The sequence below is a fragment of the Amblyomma americanum genome, chromosome 10, assembly GCF_052857255.1.
Source record: "Amblyomma americanum isolate KBUSLIRL-KWMA chromosome 10, ASM5285725v1, whole genome shotgun sequence".
NCBI classification, from domain to species: Eukaryota; Metazoa; Arthropoda; class Arachnida; order Ixodida; family Ixodidae; genus Amblyomma; species Amblyomma americanum.
The window spans coordinates 33697181-33718533 of record NC_135506.1 but is presented as its reverse complement, the minus strand read 5'-3'; the positions used below and the strand labels follow the sequence as shown (position 1 = coordinate 33718533).

General features: G+C 43.9%; 1 protein-coding gene across 6 annotated transcripts; it reads right to left on the bottom strand.

The window, feature by feature from the left end:
• Positions 1 to 381: 381 nt before the first annotated feature.
• On the bottom strand, positions 382 to 20428 carry LOC144107745 (uncharacterized). 6 transcript variants are annotated; one of them, XR_013309373.1, is made up of 11 exons: positions 20236 to 20425; positions 17981 to 18091; positions 17242 to 17340; positions 17050 to 17148; positions 16679 to 16777; positions 16118 to 16216; positions 11124 to 11222; positions 8566 to 8661; positions 4739 to 4837; positions 3393 to 4292; positions 2646 to 3244 (listed from the first exon to the last, which is right to left on the bottom strand). XR_013309373.1 is itself a non-coding variant. In XM_077640903.1 (10 exons), the coding sequence occupies exons 1-10, from the start codon at positions 20245 to 20247 to the stop codon at positions 4179 to 4181; spliced, it is 927 nt and encodes a 308-aa protein (XP_077497029.1). In that variant the 5' UTR covers positions 20248 to 20428; the 3' UTR covers positions 382 to 4178. The 6 variants fall into 6 exon arrangements, 4 of the variants coding, with proteins under 4 accessions (XP_077497029.1, XP_077497028.1, XP_077497027.1 ...); XR_013309372.1 differs by lacking the exon at positions 20236 to 20425 and having other exon boundaries at positions 382 to 3244; positions 17981 to 18513; XM_077640903.1 differs by having other exon boundaries at positions 382 to 4292; positions 20236 to 20428.
• Positions 20429 to 21353: the final 925 nt, after the last annotated feature.

The following is a 21353-nucleotide window of genomic DNA, read 5'->3' as shown; positions in this document are numbered from 1 at the left end:
AACTGATGCATTTTGAACGCTGCTGATCCCAAGGTTGTGGGTGTAATCCCAGCCGTGACAGCAGCGTTTCGACGGAGGAACAATACAAGAACGCCTGTGTGCTATATGATGTCAGAATTCATTAAAGAACCCCAAGTGGTCTAAATTAATCCAGAGCCCTCCACTGCAGTGTCCATCATAGTTCATGTGTCACTTCGGGACGTTAGACCACACAATTCACAACTGCAATTTTAACTAGTTGAAAATGACACTGGACAGTGTATTACGAGAGCAGGTTTTAAGCATTGAGTACCAAGGGCCACATGAAGTGTCTAAGTGAGCATTAGACAGTGCTTGAAGAAAGATTGTGAGTGAAGAAAAGAAAGACAAATGTGATGTCAGTACTATTTACAACTGTGAAGTTTATTAGCGAGAATGTGCATATGGTTTACAACCCACAACTTCAGTGACAGATATCGTAATGCAAGCCCGGGGCCACATCCGAAAACAGCCACTCTTCGGAACACATTCAGCACATGCCTACTGGCTGGACCAACAGAACTGTACGTTAGGGAGAATTTATGGGTGGGTCATTTCCTATGTGTACAATTGTCACATGCACAGATGCCAATCGGAGGACAAAGTATTCCATGCATTCTCTAAGTAACCGTCAACCCCCCTTTTTTCAGACCGGGAGTGTGTTGGCACTGGCTCCCGTCAACAAGAATGATGTTGCCACTCCTAATACTACAGCTTGTTTGCAGTGTTTTGAACACACCTGCCAGTGCTCCTGTTAAAACTCAATTTAGAATCAGCCATTCTGTTGACTATGCTAGTGATTTCACTTTCAGTAAAATTTGCAAATTCAATAGCAGCGAGGTGCCGTGCTGGATGTTCCTTTGCACAGAGGTGAAAGTACTGCCAACAGTTATTGAGCCATCGGTCAGCCGGGCCCAGTCCATTCTAAGTTTACGGCCTCTCTCAGTGATCTTCGGGCACCCGTGTCGTGATCTAACCACTGTGAACCGTTGCTGCTAATTTCTTGACATCATCATTCTGCCTGTTTGTTTTTTTCCCACATCTAGCTAGGTTTTCCTTCCCTAAGCATTGATATTCACTCTAAGAGACCGGTAGTTATCTGTTCCACTGTACCCATTTCTGCTTCTTAAATTCAATAAGTGATGTCACCTACTTGAGCTAGTTCTCAAACCCATGTTCCACTCTTTCCTGCAATACACCAGTGCTTTTCCTACACACCGCCATCACTTTCGTTTCAAGCTGTTTCGTCAGCTGCCAACTTTTGGCCCCTTAAACGAGTACTGGCAGGATACTGAATGTCTCGGAATGCGGTGCCCACAGTTTCCTGTCTTTTCTGATTTATCTGTGCTTGGTTTCATGAAAGAATAGACAGTATAATACTTGTGTGCGTTCCTCAACAATGTTCTGCACAGCACACGCATTACAAGCAAACCTTCTAAAGGCACATGCCAGCAGTTTCTTGCGCTAGATTGGAGACTGAATTCACAACACACTGCAGCATTGTCAAGCAATGCATTGAAAGTGAGGCCAAAAGTCCAATCGCATCAGCAGATATTTCTGCCAAAAGCTGAAGGTCCTGCTGTACTGGTTCGACAGATGAGACTAATGCTGGACATGCTTATAAATCCGCGTTCCAGGCAACACAGGCAAGTAAAAGAAAAAAAAGAAAAACTTTCACTGTAAAGCATAGGCTGGCATAAGAATAGCTCTCTCAGAAAACAGTTGATCAAAACGAAATGTTCACTGCATGCTGGCGTGCTGCCACACGACATACTGACATTTGCTGTGGTTGCTCAACCTCAATAGTTGCAGCATTATCCATATTGTACCTGCTTTCTTAGTGCTGGCAATGTCCACTCCAGCTGCTACAAAGTACATCTGCCAAACAGAATGCCCATTTCTGCATGATTATTCTGAAAAAACTATTTAAAGTCTGAGCTGCTGCCTCTTGCAAGCTTAAATTTCACGCAGCATCAATGTGTTTCAGTCTGTTCTCTCTTTAACTGCCCAACAAGGCATATGCACTTACCAGGCTCAATTAGAAAAATAATTTTAAAAAGGCTAAGATGAGATGGCAATATGCAAAATACCTGCTCGATGAACTGAGACACTGACGCCAAGTGATGCCTCGATGACTTATGCTGCAGAGATCATGCTTTTTTTTATGCTGGTCATTAACATAAGAACTGTTGTTTCCAGTGTTAAGACCAAACTTCAGTATAAATAACAAGCCAATTATACTTGGTACTGCTTACTAAACAAACACGTCACAATCTTTCTGCATGTGGCTACACAGTCGACCGACGTTTCGATGCATCAAAATCCTTGTTGCAACAAAGCAAGTATATCTGCTGTGAACTTTACTTAAAGTTAACTTGCACAAAGTAAAATGCAGTATCTGACAGCTCTGCAAGATTCAACACGATCTAGGCAGGGGACAAAAGTTTGCATGATGACCACTGCACCATTACGTCATTCCTTGCCACCCAAAACGAATTTAATTTAAGCAAAATATAGAAATCTGCGTAGAACATGGCGCATACCAAAGTGCTTTCATAATGACAGAACAGTACTGTGCATGCCGGGTGCGTAACACATAATCGGGTAACACAAGTCTAAAGAGCCTTGACTTCAACCTTTTAATGCGACAGCATTACAGTGGAAGTTCGAAGGAAAAGTTGTATGCGCTTTCACACTAATTCAGGATTGGTCGAGAGATGGCATCACGGGTTGGGCTGTGAAATGAAAATGATTGAAACTTGAGTTACATTGTGATTACGGGGCTGTAGCGCAACTCAATCTGACATGAAGGATATAAGTAACTTAACTGCGCTGAAAAGAAAATCGGGATAAACAGGGCAGAATTGAACCAATGACCTTTAGGTTGCGAGACAGACATTCAGACATGCTACCCCCAGGCCAGTGAGGCACGTTAGTTCAACTTGGTTTAAGAGAGACCTTGTGCATCTTCATCTCGTAGTCTAGTATGACTACTTATGCAGTGTGTGCAACTAGAAAGAAAGTAGCAAATAACTATTAAAGCTGTCACATCACACCCTTATGGCAAAATTTAAGTGTCCCCCTAATTTTGGGGGCATACTTTGCTTTATTATTCACGATGTTTAACATAGAAAGCAGAGACACAATTAAAACAGTTAATTCTTTTTCTCTTTGCAGTGACCACGTCTGGATTTCGCAGCTAGGAAAGCAGCCCCAATGAAAGCAGCTAGCAACATGCTCTCAATGCTTGGTCACTTGTATGCGAGTGCACCATTTAATTTGTCTTCTCAGTGATAGCGCACTCGTGAATGGCTTCTTTTATCCTTAGATAAGAAAAGTGGCCAATGGTAACGTTCTATATTTTGCAGTTAAACAGAAGCGATGCTTATGAAATGAATGCCCACTAAATGGATGCTCGGAAAGACAAGGTAATGCAGGAAAGGACAAGAGGTGTGTTTCAGGGCACCATTTAACATTGCTGCTTGAAATGTGACGCATGGAATTTTTTTTGTCAGCTAACCATCCACACTCTTTCTAGTACATAGGTCATGTAAGTTTGCAGTGTAGGTAACAATGTTTTTATGCATCTAAATGCTGTCACATAGCTGCACTGCCTCTCTTAGAGCACCGGCTGTGCAGGCTTTAGAATAAAATTAATACACATTTCAGGTGATAGCCTTAGCTTGATAGAGAGTTTGAAGGCACCATGATACGCATGGCAACTGAATTATGAGGACTCCTTGGTTTTAAAATTTTGTTGGAACTCCCCAAATGTTTTGATGGCTTTGCATTGCCTTGACCATCCTGTGCCTTGCTCAGGCTAGCATTAAGCATTAATTAGCTTAATGCACTGCCTTGTGTGTGTACCTTGTAAACTAGATTTGTTTGATCACACTCTTCAATCATCAAGTGCACATTTTTTTTTTTTTTTCACGACCATTCTGCACAGAGTTGTGCAATCTCCAAAGCCACCTTTGACTTCTGGGCACTGCGATTCTTTTACGAGGAAAAAAATAAGCACGAACCACGGACCTTAGCAATTCTAAGGCAACTATTTTACACAGGCTGCAGATGTCTTTTAAGGCGGTAAAAAATAACTGGTTCTGCAGCAGAACACCATTCACGTTGGGGTTTCACTCGAGCCTGGGCATGAGAGCTTGTCAGGAGGCACGCGTCGAATCTGGAAGGCGACGTGTCGCAATGTGTTGTCTCAGGTATTCGACGATCTGCATGTTGGAAGCCTCATGGGCCAAGTCGAGCGGAGTCATTCCATCCTAGAAATCAGGCACAAGACAAAGCAACAGGGCGCATGGTCACACAAATTACTGAACAAGGCACTGGATAGTAGTATGTCATGCTGCTTGGCAAACCAATCAACTTGTGCTTGCTACGCTTAGCTCTCTAAACCGCACTTCATGACACGTCCCAACAACTGGCTGGCTGGCCATAAAAAAAACTTATTGAATGAATTACCACGTGTAATTACTTTCTTTGTACGAGGGGTCACATGTCCTCCCTAGCATGATGCAATTCTACTTGTACTGGCACAACTATAAGCTGAGGTGCGACTATCACCGAGACGAGCGTGACCACCGCAAGCATTTTCAGTGCTATAAAGGAGATCACGATGAAAGGCGCCTCTGCGCTTCATGTTCCACTGAAGCATGCCTCAACACAGATAAGCAAAGTCCCTGGAAAAACACACGGGACGCAGACTTGCCTGGTTCTTCAACTGCGGGTCTGCTCCTGCTGCCAACAGCAGTTTGATGATGCTCAGATGATCAAAGAGGGCTGCCGCATGAAGGGCACTCTCACCATTCTAGAAAGAAGGGAGTTCAGGGAAGAGCACAGGCATCACTCTGGGGCACTCTGACAAGACAGTCATTCTTTGCAAAGTAGCTGCACACACAATGTCAGTCTTGTTTAGAGTGCTTGACAACTTTGCACCTCGGCAAACAAAGTGACATCTTGCGACAGCTTTTCAACTGCAGCAAAATATCTAACGTGTAAGTGGATGCGGCCAAATAGAATAACAGACCACATAAGCACTTCACGGCAGACCCAGCGGATGCAGCCCGGTTCACTTTGTGTGTTCTGCACAGCACAACTTGAGTGCTCTACAAAAGAACGACAACCCATTCACAAGACCCCCTGCCCCATTGAGAAACGCACAGAGTTTAGACCCAGAATGGTGCTGAAACACTTGTTTACACAGGGTTACAATATTTAGTAGGGCGTGCAAATAGTGAGATTTTTGAATATATAACAAATATGAATATAAAGAAGAAAATGGATTCAAATACTGAATCTAATGTCGAATATCTGTTCAGTACGAAAAAAAATTCGAGAAAAAGGTACACAGGCAAATGCTGTTGCCTTTATTTTTTTTTTTTCAAAATAGTATATGGTTTTTTGAGCAGAAATAAACAAAACTAGACCGACTCAGCATCATAAAAGAACATGATGTGCACAAAAATGTGTACAGTTCCATTAGACAGCACAGCAGTATCCAAACTGTAATGCGGACATGCAAAATGAGTAACAACATGAAATCATGAACGGCACATGACAGGAAACTAAATATAACACGATGGCAAGTAAAACCTCATTAATTTGGATTTCAAGGGACCAGAAGAAATGCCTGAATTATCTGAAGTTAGGTTTATAAAATGCCCCGCACCTATGAATAAAAAATGCTGGAAATGCAAAAATGTGGTGGCACCACCTTATGAGACAGTTTCATTGCACAAACGGCAAAAAGCCCGTGACGAGCGAGTATTTTCGACATGCTGGAAGAACAAAGCGGACATAAGCGAGAGGAACGCACATTGGCATTGCGGCACGGTGAGATTGCTTTTAAAATGAAAAAAGAAGTGACCAGTGACACACCAGTCGGCATCTGAAAGTGGCATGCAGCTGGGTTCGGGCAACCAGCAAAAGTGTGGGCCGACAGCTACCGTCGCTGTGGGTTAGCGGTGAGGCTCAGAAACCGCAACTGCGTGGGCAGGCAATTTTTTGACCTCCGATCCCCGTCACGCCTGCCATTACGTGCACTTATGAGGTGCATTGGTTACAATGTACCATGCAATAGACGGTATTCTTACATTACACCTCTACTAGCCCCTTCGGGAGCCTCATGCAAAACTTCACAAGTGGGCTTTCCCACATATCATAGCTGACTAAAACGAGGTGGCGGACTTCACTCTTGAAGAGTAGTGAAGGCGAGAGAAAGAGTGTCGTGGATGTGGGTTTTAGGTACGAAACACGTTATGGAAGGATCAAACAAACAAGCAAGAACACGCGGTTTCGCGTAGCGACTGTTCAAAGCGAATGGTCGGCCATCTTGTTCCCATTTCGCGTCATATGCGTGAAAGCCGACTTGCATCCCCTGGCTATTAAATACAAAGAAAGCACAATAAAGCTATTATTTATTTTTTTAGATGCCCAGTACTCATGGGAATAAAAGTTAACTCCAACATGCACATTTACATGAAAAGCTTTCTTACAAAAAAAAAAAACTTTAAAAACCAATTGCATAGAAATATCTAGAACTTTATTGCACTCTTCATTGTCTCATATTTGTATGAAAAAAAAAAACAATCATTCCATTGCTTCTTGTTTAGAAATGCTGAAGGGATCCACTGACACCAACTGCAGAATAAATGAAAGCTGAGAAATTCAACCTTGTTATTCCCTTGCATGCTTTTGGTCAGAGGAACACAGCAATGCAACCAGCGGGAGCTCTGATCTTTTGACCTCTCTTTATGGTGATGCCAACATGGTGGTGCTCCGTTGTCAAAAACCCGCAGAAGTGGCAATGTGCCGGGACCACCACAAAAATGATTTGCTCGCAACTTGAGACGCTCACACATGAAAAAAATGTAATTTTCTGGATTTCTGCTGCATATTTAGCCATAATTTTTTGTCACAAGACAGATGAAGACCCAGTGGTTACAAAAAGAAATCAACTGAGAAATCAGCAGTTTTAACCAAATTGGCCATTTTATTTGCTGCGTCCGTCCTGAAATCTCGCAACCACACACGTGGCTCGATTGTAGGATTACCGTTCAAACAAAATGTGAACAGATATCTCACTGGCATGTTCTTCTATTGCATGCCACATTAACCACAGCATACAAAACTCAAAAGCACTTGAGCATTTCAAGTGGCACCTGGGGAAATGAAAGAATGTTCTAATAGCCAGGGCATTAGCTAAGGCTTGCTGGTCCGTTATGATCACTGATATGCTGGAAATGCAGGTCACACACACACACAAAACAATAAAAAGCAAAGTGACAATGTGAGAAATGAAAAAAAAAAAAACTTGATCTGGTCTTTTTTTTTTTTTTTTTCCAGCAGGACCTTAGCTCTGCAATTTGTCTTATAAATAACCTATGCTACTTACCACAAGAGACAAATCGTCTCATCTGCTATAATTTTTGTGGGAAATAAACTATGCAGAAAAAGAAAATGAAGACCCTAAAATTGATATTTTTTTACAGCAATAGGTGTATATGGAACCTTGCCCGAGTTAACAGTGTCAGCGTTGCCGTAACTATTGTATGTACTAACTAAAAATTGGTATAACGACAGAATTTCTCAACATCACCTCGAGGGAAAAGAGGCCCTGTAAACATTTCACCCACTTTGGAGAGATGAAAAAATGCCGGGAAGTGGGCAGTTTGTATATTTGGCTCAGATATTGTTGGGCAGGAAATTAAGATTTAAGTCATCACAATATACCTTTCCCCCGAGAAATGCTGTGATAATTCCTATACTAGCCTAACACCATCATTCACTAAGGTTAAATATAATAAATTATAAAAAAAGCATCACTGAAATAAAACCCCAGGTGGCGTCCCTCATAGCCCATGTGTAGCTTCAGGACGTTAAACCCCATAATTTACAATTTAATTTTTTTAAAATCTGACCTGTGCACAATACAGAGCAATGTGCTGCAGCTTCGACTCTACAGCAGAATCCAAGTTTCCGGCCCAATACAAGCCAAGCCAAATATAAAGTGTTCACTTCTCACAGCCATTCTGCTGTGAATGAAGCGTTCTTCCAGAAACTCTAAAAAAAAGAAGAGACTGTTATGCCTCTTCCCTCAAGGCAATTTTGAGAAACTCTATGTGCTGTAACAGCTATGTGGGCAAGGAACCGGGTGCTTGAAATACATGGCCATCTAAAGCCATGTACTTCGATTTGGGTTTGGGAGAGAGTGCTCTCATGGGCAGGTGCAATGCAGCTAGTATTACTGCCAGTTCTTTGTCCTTCCTAGGATTTCTTTACTTTTTAGACAATCAATTTCTGTCGACAACTGCTGGCCTGGTACAAGAAGCCTGATTCTGACCTCCTAATTAGGGAAAACATTAAGCCTTCTGAAGATGAGGCCTCCTGCTTGGGGGGTCTGCAAGTAGAGATCCTATTCTAGTGGTGACTATTGGATCCCCTCTAAAGAAAAACGGAGCAGTAGAGAAGAAAAAGAGCACTGCAGGAGAAGCCGAAGGGCGCTTGAGCATCAGTTAACCTTCAGCAACAACGTACATTTAGGAGGCCTAAAGAGGCACCACGCTTGACGAGGATTTCAACCAGGCCGGCATAACCCTTGTGCGCTGCTTTGAAAAGTGGCGTCGCACCATCCTGGGAGGAAAGAAATGAAACCGCAAGCGTTAGCTATCGAGCCATGCACGAGAAAAACTTTTCCACAACAATCTACAGTTTACTGTGTTGCAGTAGAACGGAGGAGGAGGATGGGGAGAAACAAACTTTATTAAAAGGACGTTGGTTGAAGCTCTTGTAGTACCCTGGAAGGGCCCCTAGCAGTCCAGGAGCTTCACGCTTGGCCCGGTCTATCACCGTCAGCCGGTCGGTTTAGAGGCTTGCACAGCGTCCTCCCAGGAAGAGGGAGATGGGGAAGGGTGGGATTGGGGGGGGGGGGGGGGGGGGGGATCACTGTGCATGCTTTCACATAGCCTTTTACGCTATGTGAGACATGGTATTTGCATTGTAGAACCATGAAACCATTATGCGGAGAAATTCTGCGAGAAAATGGGCACCAAGTGTAAAGCCATACACTGCACTTTTCATACTAAGAAGGTCTTAAATGGACACTGACAACAAATAGAAGTTGGCCTGTATCGCTAGGGCACAGCGTTTCAATCACAAAGAGACCTTTTTCTATGAAAACGGAGCTGTTATAAAAAGACGAAATGCAGGTGTCGTCATCCCTGGCCAATTTCGCAACCAAGCTGCGAGCGTTGAAACCAAATTTTTGCATGGATCTCGGAGGCTACGCTACACTGTGATTTAAAAATGGTAGCAACCCATCCTTTTTGGTGAGGATGTGACAAATTTAAATCTATTGGCGGGAAGGTTTTTAAATCCGTTTTTCTCGTCGATAAGTGCGTGTTTTCCTGCTGGACAGGCACCAACAGCCAGAGAATACTGAGCGCCGCCATGGTGGCTCAGAGGTTATGGAGGTCAACTGCTAACCTGAAAGATGCAGGTTTGATCCCAGCCATGGCAGTCACATTTCAATGGAGGCAAAATGCTAGATGCCTGTGTACTGTGCGATGTCGGTGCATGCCAGATAGCCGAAATTATCCGGATCCCTCCATCACGGCTTCTTTCATAGCGCGAGTCACTCTGGCATGTTAAACCCCCATAAACCCCAAATTTTTACCGAGAACAATAACTGACCTCAGTTGTCCTCACTGTCCATTAACCCCCTAACGGATTTGGACGAGCCAGACTTGTCATAAGCAGATTGTCATTTCTGGCTCACGACGAATATAGCTTGTGTGTTTTCTGGCATTTTGTGATTGGCTTAAGGCGAGTAGGGCTCGTCCAAAGCATTCTTTTGTTCTGCCAACAGATGGCAGCACTGGTACTAAATGACCATTTTGCTACCATTTTCCACAAAAAAAAAAATGTGTCTGTTAGAGGCTTAATGTCTGAGCGCCAACAACCCTTGCTGGAGTGAGATGTTGGCACAGGTGGACGCATGGAAATTATGCCATAAACTCCAATCAGTATTACATCTTAGACAGATAATCAACGCCAGTGCCATTTTCAACATGCATACCCCCATCTTTGCAAAATTCACATCTTCCTTTGTTGTGTGACATCGTCACTCTTTTTTGGTAGTGTCTTCTACACAGCTTTCACATTCTTCTTAGTTTCCCTTGCATTAAGGTAGTCATAAGTCAGGTTTTTCTTTTTTTTTTACTTTTTCACACATGAAGCAGCCAGGCACTTCGTAAAGCTGAGCTGATTTCAGCGTTTAGGAAAGCCGTGGCAAAGTCCCCACCTGTTCATACACTGGGTTGTGCATGTGAAGAAACAAATCGAAGCATGTATGTTACTGTTCTGACAACAACACATTAGTGTTGCTATAAGAAATGTAACGAAAGACAACTTGAGCAATGAGCTCAAGAAATTCACCGGAATAAAAACGAACAAGTGGAGGTCATGGCGAGTAGCCTCTGTCAACTCAGCTTGGCTGATGGTTGTGACAAAGAAACAGAAATGGTCTATCCCATAGCTGGTAGGAGAACTAAGCATGAAATAGCATACAGATATTGTCAGCTTTCTCCCTGGGATGGCTGCTGACAAGCACTGCATGGCACCACAGCTACTTTGGTTCTTCTTAGCATCAGGTAGCACTGATGGACCCGTGTACGCACTGGAAGTGCACCAGGCAGCAGTGAATGCTTTCCTTTGCTGCCTGATGAATTGTCTTAACCTGAGCTTAGGCAATACAGAGGGCACAATTACATGCTGGATGAGTGTGTGACAAAGGAACACATATGGAAACTCCAACCGGGGTACAGTGATGAGAGCAAATAAAATGTGGATATGTTTCTTTGCATGGAACAAAGCCTTCTTGTGCAATGCCACACGGCTTGAACCTGCACTACTCGCGGCGATAAGTTGAAGTTGAGCAGTGCTATCCATCTCTTCCAACAGAGTTCAACGCATGTGGATCACTATTTTGGTGTCCACGGACCATCAGGGCCAGTAGCCCTTGTGCCCATGCACAAAGACACAAGCTATCAATTGCTTTCGCCTGCATAAGTTCACAATGAACATGGGCAACTCACATGTCGTGTGGCATCAACCTCGGCACCATGTGCAAGCAATTCAGCGACTACAGCAGTGTGACCCATCTGGGACGCAATCCACAATGCGGTGGCACCATCCTAAGAAATGAGATAAACACAGAATTGGGCAATATTTTCAGTTATTTGAAAGCAAGAGCAAAATTCTGGGAGGCACTGCAAGCAAAATACTGTAAATCACAAAAACAATCACATCAGGAATAAACTTGGAGTACAATATTTGTCTACTTCGATCACCTTCATACAGCTATGGTGTAGAGCGGGAAGAAAGCAAGGAAAAGAAGTGATTTGACTGCACCTCACTCCCCCAAAAGCAGATGGCATGTGACACAGTGCACAGACGAGAACACAAAACATAAAGACATCTGTCTAGGTTAAAACAGCCACCCAGCAGACAGGACATTAATCACCTGTGTAGTGCAAGTTATTAATTAAAAAGTGAATGGGAAATAGCACTGGTAATGCTATAGGGATAAAAAATATAGTAAGTGAACAATTGCCCTCAACAAAAATGAACAGCATGCAACTTTCAAAAACTTGCAAATGAGAACAACACCAAGTAGGAATTTGGTAACTGTTAGATATAACAAAATAAAAATAAAATCGTGCATGAACATACATGTTACTACAGCTTGAATACACAACAATACAGCATAAAGAAGCTCTGTTCACAACTCCAAACTTGTTTGAAAGAAGTATAGGCACAAAATATTTGGTTGCATGTTTCCTTCTTTGTAATGATATGTAAGGCATTAGTAAACGTAGATCACTGCAAAGCATTCACCAGTGAGCATTAAATAATTTCTAATTGAATTTTACCCTCTTGCTGGACGTAGAGGAATAAAATGTGGTGATCCAGAAGTTTGAAATTTACTCATTGCTTTGTTATAGAGGTAACAAATGCACAATAAAGCAGGAGCTAAAGATGTAGCCTGACAGGGGCTCCTGCCCTATCGAGCAGTAATGGCAGACAAGGTGCAATTTCACACAAAACTTGCAAGCATATACCATACATCTTGTACAGACAGCAAACGTTGAAAATGAACAGAAAATAAAACTGTAAAAACACTAACAAGCATATAAAATACATCAAATAAACATAGCACACACTCAAACAGAAAGTCAAATTATTGTATTCTAACAAAGCAACATAAGGAGAAATCATAAAGTTACGTATTTATTATTTCACTCTCCAGCAGGAACCTTCTTAGTGAGTTCTTTGAAATACGTGCCCTGAAATCAATCGTTTCCTAGGTTATTTAAAAATAGGGGGACATGGTAGTTTAGGTGTTGCATGCCATACTTTGTATGTATGCATGGCGTTCTAAGTGTTTCTTTTCGTAAGCAGTATCGACTTGGTGTCTTAGGCCCGACGTTATCATATAGAGTATACTAACCCCTTAGGCATCATTACAAAGACACCCCAGCAAAAACTTGTGCCTATAGGTCATTTTCACAAAATCGATGCCATGCTGCGGCGGCACCCCAAACTAGTCCTAGAAGTTCCGTCTCTGTCGCGTGAGTGTGTTTACCAGCAATCTCGGATGCTGTCGTCAGAGCTCTGCTGCAAACATCTATCTTACGAGCCCTGTTACATGGATGTTTGCAGGGTGACGAGATGGAAGCAGTAAGTGTCATTGCGCGAATTGGCTGGTGCCAGCCATGCAGAGAAAGCATGGCATATATGATCCTTGCTGAGCATATATGACTAATATAAGTGTGAGGAGTTTTGTGCGTATGATATCCCAGCAATGGCAGGCTTTATTACGGCATACGTATATGGTGATTTGTTACCCAGGGAAAGCAGGGCAGGTTGATATATTTACTCAAATTCTCTTTTGTTATATTTATTCTTGCACTGTTACAGCCCCACGCCTTAGCTGTGACTAGAAACATGTACTCACATGGGCATATGGTAAGAACCGAATAGAACCAGACGAAAAGATTGTATCATAGCGACCTTACATTCATTAAGTGTCTTCAATCCACTGGTTAAGAACAAACAGCAAGAGCAAGGCAGAGTCGTTTCTGCCTTTACACATGATTAAAAATCTATATTCGTATCAAAAGAAGCATGTGGTCACTAAAAATTTTGAGCACGAAAAATGCAAAACGGAGATAGCTTTTCAGTTAAAACTCATGGGACAGTGAAAACGTTTCTAGCTTATTTTCTGTGCAAGCCATATGGTAGTCGCTGAGTCCTGTTTACCTGCAGTACTAAATGTGAAAAAATTTGAGCTTCTACTTCTGTCATTCACCCATTGTGCAAGTCTCTAACAGCGATGTTATTGATTTTAAATTCTCTCCAAAGTGCGCATCCACCATTGACTGCTCTGCAATCATGGCAGCCGTTTTCACATGCCAGGTCTTCTCTGTCTCTTGTTCAGTCCTTTTACACTGTCAAGAAATGAAAGACTGACTCATATGAGGTCACCACCATTGACAAACTCAAGAGTCCATCGTGAAATTTGAAAACAAGCATGGTTCTATGCAGGCTGCGCAAAGAAGGAGTCCTCCGTGGTGCTGCCATATTGGAGAAACCAGAGTGCCCCCTCTAGGTAGTGAACATCACCAATACTCCTGCAAATGTGACTACAGGTGTACACAAGCATTCATATCCTGGATTGCTCCATCCAATGACAGGTAATCCAGGTATGACAGTTTTAACTTCTAGTATTAAGAAATTGCAAGACAGATGTGCAAGTATCATAACCAGAACACTCGTATCAGGTTGCAGCTGTTTCAAATTGAAACGTCTGAATTGTGATACCAGAAAATTTTGCGCTAAAGATTATGCAAGGACTGGAAGTAGAAACACTCTCCAAGTTTCAGACAGCAAGCACAATGGCTGTCAGCACAGCAATAAGACTGAAGAAGGAATGGATGACATACATTCTTTGTTTTTCCTGAGAACATGTCTCCATACATGCCAGGTGTTTACAATCTCTTTTAACTCTGGAAACATACCTGTTTCAGCAGCTGCTCTACTGGGCAACCCAACACTGGATTAGTCTTCAAGTATTATAGGAGGTACTCGCGCGACATAATGGGCCCCATTTTGTTATCCAGCCCGTAGCTTCAGCAGCGCAGGCCGGAGTAGAAGGCTATAATCCCTATAAACCTGTCGGCAGCCTGTCACAGTGCTCCATAGACAACTAAATGGCGGCCGCAGTGACGTCAGTGAATAATCCCCATATAAGTAATGTGTATGACACATTTTAAAAGAACGTCTTGCTGGGCAAGTTGGTAACTGTACATCTTTGGTTACAGGCGCTCCGTCCCGTCTTTCTGCCTTGCGTTGTGTCTGTTTTTCGCGCCTGTAACCAAAGATGTATGACACATGACTGACCCTTGCCCTAAGCACAGTCAGTTCATCTCCATTGCAAAGTCCCAGCTTAATCCTAACAGGTTCCCCATTCATGCGAGGATCAAGCAGTGAATGCGAATTATTATGTTCAACATGTGCATGTGTGATTATGATGACAAGCACGGCTTCTATGCGATGCATGTTAAACTTCAAGCATTGTTACGCTATCACTGTGCAGGTGCTCCAGTGCAACGATAAGAAAGTGATCCTACTTTGAACACTTAGAAAAGGACTTTCAAGCGAGTAGATACAAGGTTTCAGAAATTTTTATCAAGCGTTGCAACTTGGACTTCTGTACTAGCTGACTCATGAGTCAAATAATAAATTGCAGGGCCTGTGAGAAATGGCCCTAGAACCTACTTTTCAGCTGCCATTACCGTGTTCACTTCAATCCCTTGCAGTCCTCCGCGCCATTACTTTCATTAAGACAGCCTTTGTCATGCCAGCGAAAATGGAATTCCCCTCCTTGCCAGTTTTGTTGTACGAAATGATAAAGAAGAGCATTTCTGAGCTCACCCTAGGATAAAACAGTCAAGTAGGTGCCGTGCAATTGTGCACTACTGTCCAAGCATTAGTATTGAATGGCCTACGTTAAGACCCACAGCATCCAGCATGCTAGCAACATTACGACGAAAGGGAATGCTTCATAGATAAAGCAACAGCAGCTTTAAAAATTATTGTTAAGGGCCCCTTTGAAAGGTGCATGAGGGCTATATTTTTATTAAACACAATGAATGCCTTATGCTCCTTTGCAACAGTACTTTACAATGAGACCTGTATGAGCACGTTAAGAGCGGTGGCTGGCATACGGCTGCAGTGCAAGCTTGCCACGCTCACTTAAATTCACAGGGATGCATAGTGTCCACGGCTTATGATGTGGTGTTACGTTAAGCTCAGAAGTAGCGCGTTGTACCATGCAAAGCATGGCTGAGGGTGGATGCTGCACAGAACCGCTGTTTACTATGCCGGACACCTTCAATTCAAATTACGGGCATGAGTGCAAATTAATGAAGGTCTTGGAGCAGGGAACATCTCAGCTTATGCGTTGGAGTGGGCTACAGGGTGTGCAGAGGCCTGTCCCAGAAGTCACTGACTCTATACATTATGTTTGCAGTGTGAAGCGCAAATTCTAATTCACTAAGCCAGGGCTGATGACTCATAAACGGCAGACGCGATTGCAGCACATAGGCAAAAAAAAAACGCTCGCACGGGCAGTTCTGCGTTCCCCCACGACTTCAACGACAGCGGTTCTGCAAACATTGTGCAGCCCAAGTGTGCGTTCTGTGTCACTAACATCTGCCCATACCTTCAACGCTTGTGGGATTTTCTGGAACTTGTGAGCCCAGCACCAGCACAAGCCACAGCAAGTGTGCACCTTTGAAGACTGTATTTACCCTGCAGGCGACCCTGCAGGCGACACCCCTAACACTATACTTTCCTTGTAGAATTTTGTAGTGAATGCTGGCCTGTGGGGTCACTATTAGTGACTGTAACATACGTGTAGCACCTGCGTTAGGCCTCCCCTTTTTCCCACGGCATTAAAGATTCGTTCATTCATTCTGAGCGTAGTATGATGAGTGTTGTGTAAAGAAATATGAGGAATAAGTACCGTGCGTTTCACGTTGACGTCAGCACCAAGTGAGATGAGATGGGTGACGAGCTTCAAATGTCCATTTTGAGCGGCAACAAAAAGAGGTGTGGCACGATCCTGCAAGGAAAGCCACCAATAATGTTTCATCAAGGCAGACTGGAGAGGGGTGGTAACATATTACAGTGGAAATGCAATTTTATAAAGCCAATAGAGACATTTAGAACAGGGAGATGCTATCAGTAAGGGGCATAGGGGAATAGCGGGGGGCCAGTGTGCAGACATAGGACAATAACAACCCTCCCTCCGTTTACTGTCCTACGCCTGCACACTGGGCCCCCGCTATTCCCCTATGCCCCTAACCAATAGCATCGCCCTATCCTGAACATCTCTGATAGGAGCACTAAAGTATTTTGTTAGATTGGGAGTTTCATTACATTAGTTACCTTATTGTACATTTCCGGGCACTTAAAATCCTGATGTAGCTTTAAAATGGGGCCGTAACGTTATTTTTGGTGTATAATTTGGTACCAAAAATCTATGCCACTGGGAATGAAATAGAAAGAAGGAAAAAAAACTCACCGACATTTGTGTATGAATACTTGCACCAGCTTTGACTAGCTCTTCGACGACGTCAATATGATTGCACTGACAGGCAACCAGCAGTGGTGTGCCGCCATCCTAAAAGACATAAAAACAATCAAGCACCAAACCTTCCATTCAGTTGTTAGTAAATGTTAAGAACTGACAAGGTGCCACAACACGAATCTGAACTATGTTTCTGCTGCAACTGGCGTGTACAGGTTTAAAAATAAAACTTGCAACACAGTAAACACTAAGGCTACAACTTGGGCAAATGACAAGGTCTCCCAAATGCTTAATGAATAACGCAACAATCAGCCATCTGTTTTAGACAGGAGGTCCGATGGTGTTTGAACCCTCACAAAACTCACCACGCTTGCAGCATCGACAGGGGCATAATGCTCTAAAAGCAACTTGACAATGTCTAGGTAGCCACCTTGAGCAGCAAAGAACAGGGCTGTGGTCCCAGTCTGCAGAAAGTAGCAGCAACATGTTAGGTTGACCTGTTTTTCACAGATTATAGAGTGAAAAAGGAGTGATTACGGTGTCGCAAAAACGCTTACAACTCTCCTTGCTGCTGGGTTGGCTCCCTGTTCGAGCAACTCTTTGGCACATTCGAAGTTGCTGTTTGCGCAGGCAAGAATCAAGGCAGTAGTTCCTTCCTAAAGAAAAGCAAATACAACAGGTGGAAAATGTTTTTGTCGTGTGCCGACGACCACCCATAACATCAAACACAACAACACATATGCAAGTATAGCATATACATGCTGTGCTGAGGGTGCTAAGCGTGCATTGTGTCGGTTTTAGAGAGTCGGCGGAAAGTCGCGCATCAGCAAGACTTCGGAACGGAACAAGATATATACACACGTGAATAAACACTGCATTCGTTCGCATGCCGCAGCGCGCAGTACCTCTCTGGAATAATTCACTGCTTCATAAAAAGCGCTCACGCGATAACCAGGCCGTTTCATTTCGGGTTCTGAAAGGAGACCAGTCACAGAATCCTGTTTGCATATGGATTCCAGGAAGAAGCAACTGGTTTGCTTTCATCGTTAACTGCATGACGCTTGATAGAAATCCCAAACACATATTAAAAGACTACTGCTTCTTCGGAGAGTGATGGCTATCCAGGCAAGGATCCTGATAGCATATAATCTTGTATGTATGTACATTATACTCATTGCCAGCGACGGCTTGAGAACGCGACATCGAGAGAGAGAGAGAGTCGCAATGTCGCGCCTCTCGTGGTTGTTCTGCCGCACGGTCTCGCATATTCGGATTTCAGCACCGACGAATGCTCACCTGATCCTTACAGTCGACGTAAACCTTGCCACTGTCAAGCACGCTCACCAGAAGAGGCAGGTTGCCTTGGAGCGCTGCCAAGTGCAGGAGTTGCGCCGATGGCGTTTCCTTCTGTGAAGAGAAGTAGGTAAAGTTCGTGCCGGCGAAACCCTGGAAAGGCATCTTCATTGGAGAAGCTGTTTAGTGAATGTCGCACTAGTGGCTGGTGGTAACTTGACGCGACGCGATGACGGCCGAGGCTGACGACGGCGGGTCAATTTCCGGGCGAACCCGGCAGTAGCTCATGGCGAATGGAGCCGGTTATTTCGGTACCAACGTTCGCTGGGAGGACACGCGATGGCGGCTCTAATGAAGGACCCTACTTCTTTGTGCCTCCTTTTCGGAGCACATATGGGTATTGCCGAACGAACGTCAGCGCTCGCGACAGCCGCTAAAAAGAAAAATCTAGCGCGAAAGCAAACATCGGAAGTAGTTATACGTCATGTGACGCACTGGAAGTGACCTCAGCGAGAGGGCGCCGCCATTTTCAGCGCGGAGGGGAGGGCGACGTGGGAGACACGGAGCCGTCACATGCGACTTTTTGACGTTCTTTACTGTTTGTTTTCGCTTGCAAAAGTAGCCGTCGATAATTTTCTGCGCAAAGTAAAAAAAAAAAGCGTTCGCAGCTGCATGCATGACTTATATACGGAGTGCAATTTAGTGACGAAGTCCATCGTATTTCTGGCAATTAAAGTTTTTCGAGAACAGTGTTTTGGCAGCACGGCAAATTAGCTTAGCGTTTTCACACATGAGCGCCACTGTTTCTCATTCAAGCGTGCTAGCTTCTAATAACTGGCATCGCAATAAAACAAGCACAAGAGAACACGCACGTAACTTAGGTTATGCTTTGCAGCATTACATCCTGGTTTGTGGTAAAGTATCCTTGTAAGGAGCCCAAGAAAACCAAAAGCCGCAACGAATGCGCAACGCGTTCTCTGATGTAAACGACACTGCAGAGCATGCTCGCTCACTTGCAGCGTTCTTGTGGCGCTATGCAAACGACGATGTGAACCGCAATGCTGAATTTTTTCGCAAATTACGTTAGCATGAAAGCACGAACATTAAAATTATTCCTGCAAGATATATACGAGGAGAATAAAATGAAAGTAAGGAAAAGAAAGTTGACATTGAGAGGACGACATGCCCTTGGATGGAAATGGTGCCTTAGTTGTAAACTTGTATTAGAAATGTACATGTTTTAATCACGCATGGAATATTATATTTAACGTATAGGTTAAAATCTGCCCACTGTGCACTTATTCGCACCCTAATTAAGCGTGAGTATAATCTAGGGAAGAATGCCCACTCCACAGGTTGATAGTACACACAAATATAACAACTGTTGATTCGTGGCAGCTGTCTAGCAAGCCCTAAGGCATTTGGCAATGGTGTAAGCTCTACTGACGACGTATGCAAAGAGGAAGCATATTCCGGTATACATTTTAGTTTAAAAAAAAGAACAGCGTTATAGGAAGTTTTAAAGATGGAACCAGTCGGAAGCACAATTGTTCTAATGGCTTTCCAGTTGGTTTCAAACGATTTTTCTAAGCACCTATTCACCTTTTGTTATTTCTTGCGAGTCTGCTTTCAGAAAAAGAAAACGCCTGATTCACATACCACGCCAAAAACACTTCCATCAGTCGATGCGAAGCTGTGAGGCTACTGCTCGCTTGGAATTTTTTGTTGACGCTCTAATTAAAGTATATATATGTCCAAACGCAAGAGCGACCGCTCATAGAATTCACCAAATAACTGCTTATAAAGTTAGTGGCCTTCGTGTAATGTTTTTAAGCTCTAACGCCACAACCCACGTCAGAATTTGACAGCCACGAACATCTGCGTCTAAATTGGACCGGCCAAATAAAGTAATAGGTTTTGAATGCACTGCATCCAAGATTAATATTGCAGTCAGCTTCACCAGTAACCGTTCTGAATAACAGAAATAAATGGGGCAAACGAGGAACCACTAGCCTCAAATAACGAATTTTAGAGCTACGTATTTTGCGTTCTAACTGGTATCAGTTGTTGCTCATTGTGTCAAAGTTACTCTTGCTCTAGCTGTAACGCTAAACAGAGTGTGACCCACAAGTGAACCACATAGTAACGTAATCATAAACTAATTAATTTCACCTTCAGGAAAACGTAGTGCATTGACGAGAACACGTTAGAGAACTGAAATGCGCAGCGTCATCAGATCGACCCGCACGCGTACGCACCTTAAGCGACATGTTCTGTTCTGACTGGCGCGAGGCAGCCGCTTAGTAACACGCTCGGAATTCGAGGTCGACAGGCGCTGTCAGGAACGTCGGGAAAGCAACATCTCTCTCCTCTTCAAAGGCACTGAGAGCCCATGTTGTTGCGATGTCAAAGCACGGCCATTTGGAAAACAGCAGACGAGTCGGCGCCAGCGCCACCGCGCGTCGATTTTTTTTCTTCGACACGCGCGCGCTGGGATGAAGAGGGGGCGCTGCGATCGCTTTCACGTTGCCACGGCGACAATCTCGCGAGATGGCAAAACGAGAGAAAACGCCGCGTGCCACAGCGTAGACTGCTGTCGACTGTTTCCGGCTTCAGCGTTCGCGGCGTGGGGGGTTTCTTCGCGATGATGAATGCCTAGCGCCGTTTGCGACCGTAATGCGACCGCCAGAGCGTGTCACTTGACACTGGGTAATGGAACGGGAGTTCCCCAGAGAAAAAGAATAAAAAGGATCGTGCGGCTTTAAGAAGCATTCGTAGTGAGCCTTGCTTGCAGCTAAAACATTTCCGAGTGTCTGAAAATAAGTAGTGCGTTTCTGCGGCGAGCAAATTCTTTCCGTGCATACGAGTGATCGTTTCTGTGAATAAAACTGAAGCTATTTGGCGCGTTACGAAAATACTGAATGTGCGTGTTTTATTTTTAAATTGTACCCGCCGTGGTGGCTGGTTACTGCTTTTGACTTCTGAAAATGAGAAATGCCGGCAGCGGCGGTCACGTTCCGATGGGAGCGAAATGCGAAAGACAAATGTCCGTAGGCGGCTGAAATTAATCCGAAGCCTTCCACTACGGCGCCTGTATGTTTATCTCTACCTTCTTTCACTTCCTCCTCCATCCCATCGTCAGCAGCGCAGTTGAGGTGTCCACTGAGACTGGGACACTTACCACACTTCTACTTTCCTTTCCGCAAGACGGAAGCCGCGTTCAAAGATCCCCAGGTGGTCCAAATTGTTACGGAGCCCGCCGTTGTGTGTGTTCCCTTCGTTCTTGGTCCTTGTTGCTATTATGGAGCATTTCCAACTCGCCCAATCTGCTGTTCTTCTACCGCCTCTACGGCCCGCTTCATCATAAACTAATCAT